The sequence below is a fragment of the Stegostoma tigrinum genome, chromosome 34 (genome assembly GCF_030684315.1).
Source record: "Stegostoma tigrinum isolate sSteTig4 chromosome 34, sSteTig4.hap1, whole genome shotgun sequence".
NCBI classification, from domain to species: Eukaryota; Metazoa; Chordata; class Chondrichthyes; order Orectolobiformes; family Stegostomatidae; genus Stegostoma; species Stegostoma tigrinum.
This window is the reverse complement of record NC_081387.1, coordinates 27,224,665-27,234,486: the sequence shown is the minus strand read 5'-3', so window position 1 is coordinate 27,234,486 and position 9,822 is coordinate 27,224,665. Positions and strand designations below refer to the sequence as shown.

Genomic DNA, 9,822 nt, shown 5'->3' with positions numbered 1-9,822 from the left:
GGGACACCAACCCCTCCACACCTCCCTGTCAAGTCCCTCAAAAGAATCTTCTATGTTTGACTAAGGTATCCCGGCTGTGGTCTGACTAATACCCTGAATACTTCCAACAAAAGCCCCCAGTCTAGAAAGAACAATACAGCACAGGGACAGGCTCTTCGGCCCTCCAAGCCTGCACCGACAGTTTTAGTATGGAAGGACAAAATGTTTCTTCACTTACAGGATCCCCATCCCTCTATTCCCTTCCTGTTCACGTATTTGTCCAGGCGCTTCCTGAATGCTGCTGTTGCTCTGTTTCCACTGCTTCCTCTAGCAGCATATTCCAGTTACTCACCACCCTTTGTGTGGAAAACCTGCCTCTTTAAACCACCTGCGTTCCAGTGAAAACAAACCCAGTCTATCCAACTTTTCTTCATTGAAAAAAATTCCCCTAGGCAACATCCTGGTATATCTTTTCTGTAACCTCTCCCAAGCATCCATATCCTTCTGGTTGGGCGGTGACCAGAGCTGTACACAGTATTCCAAGTGCGGCCTATCTAAAGTTCTCTAAAGCTGCAGCATAAGGTGTCTGTCCTTATACTCCATGTTCCTACCAATGAAGGCAGGCGACCCATAGGCCTTTACTGTCTTATCTACCTGTGCTGATATATTCAGTGACATGGGGACCTGCACACTCAGATCCCTCTGCATATCAATTTAGCCAAGGGCTCTGCCATTAGGCGTGCAGTCTGTTCAATATCTTTCGGCGGACTGGCTTTCTCATCCTACTGGCCTTACTGTTGCCAACGTGGATGAAGGTAACTGCCCTCTACAGGCAACATCCCAAAGCCCTTGCTACAGGCATCTCTAATGAATCCATTCAAGAGATGAGTTATTACACAACTTTGGAGCAAGTGGGAACTGAACTTGGGCCTCCTAGTCTGGAGGTATCTCTGCAACACAAAAGCCCAGAAGTTTCCTGGTACATTTTGCAGTAAATCCACTTCCAGGGTGGCTGTCACGTGATGTAGTAAGCTTGCCCTGACCGTGTCAACATACACTCACACAGCACAGAAGCCAACATGTCAGCCTAAACTGTCCCCCTTTCCCAAACTGGTCCCTCTTGCATTTGCCCATCTCCCTCTCAGCCACACCTTACCGAACGCCTCTTAAAATGTTGGAACTGAACCTACATCCGCCACTTCCCTTTGGCAGTTCATTCCACTCTCCATCTGCACAGGCTTGCTCCTTAGATCCCTTTTAAATCTGTCCCTGCCCCCACCTTCTGCTATCAGGTCTGTTCTTGTCCCCACAACCTGCTAAGTCTCTTGAGCTATATTTTAAAGGCACTCATTTCTCACATGCAGTGGAAATATCGAAGTGAGGTGATTGAAAATTCCACCATCTCCCTATCAGTATCAGTGACAGTGTCCTTAACAAGGTTCAAAAACTCGGCCTTTTGTTGTTAACTCAAGTACCTCTAAAGATTTCAATACCTTATGTGGCAATATCCTTGCCCATTTTAATTACCCACCTCTTGGAAAATTAGACTGTTGCTCTGTGGTTATGTTAAAAGTTTATTAATAACCACTGCTACATCGCCACCTTAATCCTTTTTATACATCCTGGTTCATTTCCAGTGACAGATCCAACAGCTAACCTTCCCTTGTTGGACTTCATTTCCAGGTCAGGAACGGCTCCTTTATACATTATAGGCATGCCCCACTTCCCACTGCCCTCCTTACCTTCCGAAACACCACCCACTTCCATCCAGGACAAGGGGCAGCAGGTACATGGGAATACCAGCCCCCTGCAAGTTCCCCTCCGAGCCCCTCCCCATCGTGACTTGGAAATATATCCCCGTTCCTTCAGTGTCACTGGGTCAGAATCCTGGAATTCCCTCCCTAAGGGACATTGTGGGTCACCCCACAGCACATGGACTGCAGCGGTTCAAGGGGGGCAGCTCACCCCCACCTTCTCAAGGGGGGCAACTAGGGACAGGGCAATAAATGCTGGGTCCAGCCACCTCTCTGTTCAATTCACTGCCTGTTAGCTGAAGAGTGCCATGTGTATTTTTAAAACTCAATTTCATGCTCGCCTTCCCTTGAACTAGACAGCAGGCTGGTGATCTCCCCCATTGGTGTGACCAATCCCCAATCATGGTTCACCTTTGTTCATCACAATTTAATTATTATCTCCCTATACACCACACACTTTCTGCCTATCACTATTAACAGCTTCTGTCTTGCCCCTGATTCCTCATGAATGAAATTGTGAGGATTGAGGAGACGTGAAGGATCAGGAAGTGATCATGAAAAGGTGTGAGGATACACAGGCAATTGAAATGTTTCAGTGTGGGTTCTGATGTTTGGTCCTGATGAAGAGTCTAGGCCCGAAACGTCAGCTTTTGTGCTCCTGAGATGCTCCTTGTCCTGCTGTGTTCATCCAGCTCCACACTTTGTCATCTTGGATTCTGCAGTTCCCATTATTTCTGATGTTTGGTCAGCCTGGCTACAGCTCCTCGTCCTCCTGCTCCCCTTCTCCCCCCCCCCCCCCACAAAAAAAACCCATGTAATGATCTCCAGCTTCCCACTCTACAGAAAGCCTGGACTGAAGACCAGGTGAGCTTGTATTTAAAACAGACCTCCCTCTCACTTGACCTGAGGACACCTACTCTATCTACGAAACGGAATGTGAGGAAAACCAGAACGGTGATAAATTTTAAAAAACCAACACACAAGAACTGCAGATGCTGCAAATCAGAAAATAAAACAAATTGCTGGAAAAGCTCAGCGGGTTCTGGCACCATCTGTGGAGAGAAATCAGAGTTAATGTTTCAGGTCTGGTGACCTCCCTCAGAACTGATGGCAGCCAGGAATATGTTGGTTTTTATGCAGAAGCTAGGGTTGGGGATGGGGGTGGGGGGTGTAAGGAGTGAATGATAGGTGGAGATAAAGCTCAGAGACAGAAGGACAGTTGGACAGACAAAGGAGCTGGTAATGATCAGGCTGGGAGGGTGAATAGTTGTTAATGGGGACGGTTAGTGACTGACAACAGGAGGGTGTGTAATGGCAGGCTGTGGTAACAAGGCCCGGTGTGTGGGGTGGGGGGGGCTGGGACAAATGATTGAACTCAATATTGTGAGCAGCAAATGTAGTAGACCAGGTTCTGGGAAGTCACAGGTGAAGAAGTGACAAATTGAGATGGGGCAAGATTTAAAAGGGACCTGAGGGGTAACATTCACACAGAGGGTGGTGCGTGTATGGAACGAGCTGCCAGAGGAAGTGGTGGGGGCTGGTACAGTTACAGCATTTAAAAGGAACCTGGATGGGGACATGAATAGGAAGGGTTTGAGGGGGATAGGGGCCAGATGCTGGGAAATGGGACTGCATTTATCTCGGGTATTGGGTCGGCATGGACGAGTTGGACCAAAAGGGTCTATTCCTGTGCTGTAATGTTTCCACGATAATGTTTCTGCATCGACCCTTGATGTGCATTATAACAATGTTGTGGGAGGGAGGGGGTGGAATTGAGGAGAAATATGACTCTGGGGGGCACCCTGCTCCAAAACAAATTAGGAATTGTACATTGGAATTCAGCTATTGAAGTGTTTATTCAGAAATAAAAAGGTTAGTAACAATCCCTAAGCCAATCTAACACATTCTTCCCCCAACCCCCCACCCAACCTTTAAAAATAAAAAAAACACAGACAGAATTTACCAAGTCAACAACATCCTTTATACAATACATACAATACAGCAAAATGACTGTAACCTTTCCAGGGTGGACAAAAATTAACTGAACAAACCTCTCCCCCCATCCCCTCAAGCTGCCGCTCCCTCCCCCCCACCCCCCCCCCCCCCCCCCACCCCCGCTTAACTCTGGGCTTGGCCAGTGAATAAAACTACACAGTCACTCCACTAACATTGGGAAGAGGAGGGTGGGCTCTCTGAGATTTCTCAGAAGTATTTGCCCCCACTGCACGCACAGGCCGTGGGGGTTTTCCTTTTTTGGGGGGGGGGGGGGGGGCGCGGAATGAAACAACTTCCAAGAGCGTGGCAAAAGCTGCTGACGTCGGGAATGTCCGAGATGCGCCCCCAATGTCCCACAGCAACCACCCCCACCCAACCTGCACCCCCCCCACCACCCTCGCCCTGAACCCTTGGGGCACACTGGGGTTAGTTCAGCAGCGAGACCCGGGTGGACGTAGTGGGTTTCCTCAGCAATGTCCATCACGTTTTCACCCCCCCCAATCACCCATCCATCAAAAACCGCCCCCACCCCACCCCACCCCCCACCACCGTGCCTAACCACCGAAAGCAAAAGCAGCAGCAACGTAAAGGGGGCAAGAGAGATGGCAGGCAGCACCACTTCCCCCACTCCGTCCCCCCACCCCTGCCCAGCTTCCTGCACTGTGGCCACCTGGGCAAGGAGCTGAGAACGATGGGCACATTCCCATCATGCTGCCATCATTTCCAGTGGTTTCCCAGGCACGGCCTGTTTGGGGAAGGGTTTGGGATGGGTGGGGTGCAAAAACCAGTCTTCAGAGGGTGGGCACTCAAAAATAAAAGGAAAGAAAAAATACAGCTGCTATGGTGGGGTGGGGGTTCCTGCTGAAAAATGGAAAGGATGACACTGGTTGACCGACTGACACACACACACACACACACACACACACACACACGCGCACTTTTTTTGACAAAACTTTTTTTGCGTTAAGTATTTTCCCACTGAAAGAAATCCATTGGCACCAACTTCAGTTTATGACTCTGTAAATGGGATGTGGGGGGGGGGGAGGGGGAGGTGGTGAGGGGTGAAGGGCGCACGTTCTGAGAGCAGGGGGGAGGGGGAGAGAGAGAGAGAAGTTTCTGTTTTGTTATAAGTGGACACTATGTGCAGCCTTGCGGCGTTATCATCATCATCATCATCTCGCACTTGCCGACGCACTGTAGATGGGGAGATCCAGTAGTGTGGCCGGCTCGACGGGGCTTCAGTTCTCTCTAACGGATAGTCTTGACAGGGCTCTTGAAGTTACTGGCGGCTTGGAGCTGGAGTTGGTAGGCCATGGGGTGGATCTTGAAACCGTACAGCCTGGTTGGAGGGAGGGAGTTCAACAGAGACACAGAGAGGGGAAAGAAACAAAAGAGGGGGAGAGTTAAGACACAGGTCTGCAGGAAACAAGGACTCCAATGCACCAGTGTCAGCCAAGATCTCTCTCACTAGTCCCATGTCCCCGCGTCCCAGCACACTCTTGCCCCCAGAGCCGCAGTCCACTTGATACACCCATCCCATTCTCTTGCACCGCTGAATCCACTCCCTCTGGCATCGCATTCCATTCCGTCATTAAAGGCTGTACATCTCGAACAGCGACCAATCGCCCTAACTTAGTGGGTGATGCTTTAGCCAAGTAGATACATTTTGGTTTTGCTGGATCCCACCCACGTACCTCTGCCTTCTTCCGCTGTGAGAAATGCTACTCCAGTTTCTGCGGCAGGAGAGCTGAAAACCGGGGCGTTCAGAGTTAGCTGCTAACCACAACACCCCGCACCCCGCCCACCCCAAGCCAACAGCTGACCAGGGTTTTGCAACAGAAAATCCCAGAAGAACTGCAGGATGGTGGAGATAAAAAAAAACAAGAGCCGGAATTGCTGGAGGAATTCGGCAGCATCTGAGAAGAGAGAAAGCAGAGTTAATGTTTCGGGGTCCAGTGGCTCAGAACTGAGGGTAAGCCCAGAAAGGGTTTGTCTTCATGCACATGACTGGCGGGGAGGATGGGTGAAGATAGAACCCAAAGAGAGAGAGAGAAACACAGTTAGACAGGCATAAGATTGGGTAAAAGGTCAAATGAATATTTGCTAATGAAGCACCATTAGTAGCTAACAACGAGCTGTGTGTAGTGGCAGGCCACGTGGTAACAAGGCCTGGTGTGGGGGGCTCGGGTAAAGCACATGGAGAAGGTGCCTCAAGCCCTATAAAAACGGAGCTCAGTTCAAGTCCGGAAGGCTGTAGAGTTCCCAAGTGGACAATAAAGTGCTGAAGCATTAATATTAGGAGTTCAACACTAAATCTCTGTCTCGGGCGTGCTGCGACATTCCAGCGAAGCCCAGTGTAAAAACAGCTTTTCTTTTTCATTTTTTTCCCTTCACGGATGCTGCCAGACCTGTTGAGCTTTTCCAGCAAATTTGTTTTTGAAGCTCAGTGAAAGCTGGAAGAACAACATCTCATTTTCTGCTTGGGGACACTGCAGCCTGCCAGGCTCCAAATCATGTTCACTAATTTTAGGGCTTTAGGCACTTCCACTGACCACAAGCCTCAGACACAAAGCCTTGTCATCACATTGCCTGTTACCACACAACACACTGTCAGCTACTAATGGTGCCCGTTTACTGCTTTTCATTCCTTCAGACTGGCCTTGAACAACTCCTTTGTCTGCCTACCTGTTTTTTGCCCTCTCTCCTGGGCCTCTACCTCCACACCCTGCATTTACTCCTCCTCCAATCTCCTGTATAGGAACCGCCCTCTATGTGGCTACCAGTTCAGAGGGAGGGTCATCGGGCCCAAAACTTTAACTCTGATTTCTCGCCACAGGTGCTGCCAGACCTGCTCGGCTTTTCCAGCAACTCCTGTTTTTGTTGGTTTTTAGTAAAGATCGCTGAGAACATCCTGGCGTTTCTGCAGTCCGTTGCAGTTTGAAAGTTTTTTCTCCCCCCTAAAAAAGAGAGAGAGGATCAACCTGGCCAACGCTGTGTAATCGCATGCCAATGTTTCACAGTTCCTGCAAGTTCTTTCAAGCAGAATCCTTCAGCTGACTGAGCAGCCACTGCACCCAGCCACACACAGGGAGAGAAGTAAAACAGCACTGGCCAGGCAATTGTTACAATGACTGCATTAGTAATCCTGAAGTGTGAATTTGACCATCCCAGAGAGATGGCGACACCCGAGACACAGCTGTGTGTGTGCGTGCACACGTGCGCGATCTGGTCTCCCAATTCCGCCCAGTACCACAGCAGTGTGGCTAATGCCTGGTTATAATTTTATATTTCCAATCGCTCTGTTAAAGCATTTATTATGGTTGCTGCAGTCCCTCTTTGCTGTGAAGTTCCTCATTCTTGCCATAAACTCACCCGATTGGAAATATAAAATTATAACCAGGCATTAGCCACACTGCTGTGATACTGGGCGGAATTGGGAGACCAGACCGCGCGCACACACACAGGGAGTTATGGCGTAAGTGGCAGGGCGAGTGAACCAGTGGCCCGGGCTAATGCTCTAAGGAGAGGACATGGGCTCAAACCCACACAAATCCAGTTGGTGATGGAAAGGGTGCAGAGGAGATTTACTAGGATGTTGCCTGGTATGGAGGGAAAGTATTACAAGGAAAGGCTGAGGGACTTGAGGCTGTTTTCGTTAGAGAGAAGAAGGTTGAGAGATGACTTAATTGAGACATATAAAATAATCAGAGAGTTCGATAGGGTGGATAGGGAGAGGCTTTTTCCTAGGATGGTGACGGCGAGCACAAGGGGGCATAGCTTTAAATTGAGGGGTGAAAGATATAGGACAGATGTCAGAGGTAGTTTCTTTACCCAGAGAGTAGTAAGGGAATGGAACGCTTTGCCTGCAACGGTAGTAGATTCACCAACTTTAGGTACATTTAAGTCATCATTGGACAAGCATATGGACGTACATGGAATAGTGTAGGTTCGAGGGGCTTCAGGTCGGTATGACAGGTTGGCACAACATCGAGGGTCGAAGGGCCTGTACTGTGCTGTAATGTTCTATGTTCTAAACTGGGAAGTGACACAAGTTGAATGATTACTTTGCATTTTATCTTCACAGTACAGGTTCTGAATAGCATTCCCAAATAATTGTTAAAATGGGAGAAGAATCAGGGATGCAACAGGCTCACAGCAGTATTATCACAAGGCTAATAATCAAGAGATCCCGATTCAAATCCTGCCATGGCAGATGGTGGAATTTGAATTAAATAAATATCACCATTAAGAGTCTAACGATGACTGTGAATCACATCGGGCTCACTAATGCCCTTTACGGAAGGAAACTGTCACTTTTACCTGGCCTGTGACTCTAGACCCACAGCAATGTGGCTGACTCCTAGCTATTCTCTGGGCAATGAAAGCTGTCTCAGCTACAGATGCCCACATCCCGTGAACAAATGAAAAAAGTAATAATCACTAGCAGAAAAAAAATAGGGGCCAAAGGCTGATAAAGTCCCCTGGACCAAATGGGATGCACCCTAGGAATTTAAGAGAAACACTGCTACATTAGTCATTGACTTCCAGGAATGGAAAATCCTAGTCTAACAATTTTACTTACAGGAGCCAAAATAAACATAATTAAAAGCCACATAAGCTTACCATCAATGGGAAAAAGTCAGTCTCCTTTAGAGGGTGTAATAACAGAGCGATTGCAAATATAAAATTATAAGCAGAATCAACATGGCTTCACGAGGGGAAATAGCGCCCGAGACAAGTTGATTACAGGTCTTTGAGCATGAAACCAGCAGGATAGGTAAAGGGGAGTCAGGAGATGTAATGTACTTGATTTCCAAAAGGCTTTTTGATAACACATACGTTTAGCTTATTGAGCCAAAAGCCTGGGGCGTTGCAGGCTGTGTATTAACATGAGAAAAGGATTGGCTAACTAATTGAAGACAGTAGAGATAAAGTGGAGCATTTCCAATTGGTGGTGTGCCCACAGGGATCAGTGTTGGGGCCACAATTATTTACAACGTAAGAGGAACATGAATGCACTATCGCTGCGTTTGCTGATGAAATAGCTGGTTAAGAAGCCGTTGCGTACGACACAAATCTACCAGAGGGATACAGACGGCGTTAAATGAGCAAACAAAATCTTACCAACTGAATATGATATGGGAAGATGTGTGGGATTCATCACTGCAGAGGGCTGTCGAGGCTGGGTTGTTAATTGTAGACTGACGCAGATTGTTAAAATCAGTAACGGAATCAATGGCGATGGGACGGAGGCAGGAAAGGGGAGTTGAGGACCATCAGATTAGCCTGTGAATGGCAGAGCAGACTTAATAGGGTTAAGGGGCCTGTTGCTTCATCCACATCTTACAATCCTACGTCTCCATTTTTTGAATCTGATCGGCCATTAATAGCACGATAAGCCAGAAAGACATCAAACAGAGGAAGCTCTGAAGAAACTGGGTGAGTTTATGGCAAGAATGAGGAACTTCACAGCAAAGAGGGACTGCAGCAACCATAATAAATGCTTTAAATAGAAAAAGCTAGGTGTCCGTGCGTCATAAGGGAATGAATGTCATGTTTGTTTACACAAAGATGATGGGCGGTGGTCAAGTGGAGCACAAATGGACAGATCGGATTAATCTTTCCTCATGCCTATAGTATGCAAACACAAAAAATAATAGTGGATGGCCACAAAACCATACACCTTTTAAGACGAGTTTACAGATGATAATTAAAGAGGACGGCATGTGGTGCTGGGGGAAATGAACAACAGCACTCACAACAGAAAGCGATCTCACTGACACATACTGGATTCTTCAGGGGGCACCAATTTAAAGCTCACAGGAGGGTCTACAACCAGGGGGCACAGTCTCCGAATAAAGGAGCACCAATTTAAGGCTGAGATGGAGGAGAAATTTCTTCTCTCAGGGGGTTCAGTGTCTTTGGAACTCCTGGCCACAGAGAGCTGTGGCGATAGTCTGTGTGTATATTGACGGCCGTGGTGGTCGATAGTTTCTTGATCAGTCGGGGAAAAGCGAGGGGAAAAGGGCTGCGATAGTGGACGCAAAGAATGCCAGATCAGCCATGATCCCACTGAATGGAGGGGCAGGGTTAA

General features: G+C 48.1%; 1 protein-coding gene across 5 annotated transcripts in view; it reads right to left on the bottom strand.

Moving 5' to 3' along the window:
* Positions 1–3,570: 3,570 nt before the first annotated feature.
* Positions 3,571–9,822, bottom strand: part of csnk2b (casein kinase 2, beta polypeptide) — a 65,074-nt gene continuing 58,822 nt past the window's right edge. For all 5 annotated transcript variants that reach the window (XM_048554888.2, XM_048554892.2, XM_048554887.2 and 2 more), the window contains exon 7: positions 3,571–5,067. In XM_048554888.2, coding sequence (XP_048410845.1) covers positions 4,977–5,067 — 91 coding nt within the window. In that variant the 3' untranslated portion in view covers positions 3,571–4,976. The remainder of the gene's footprint in view (positions 5,068–9,822) is intronic.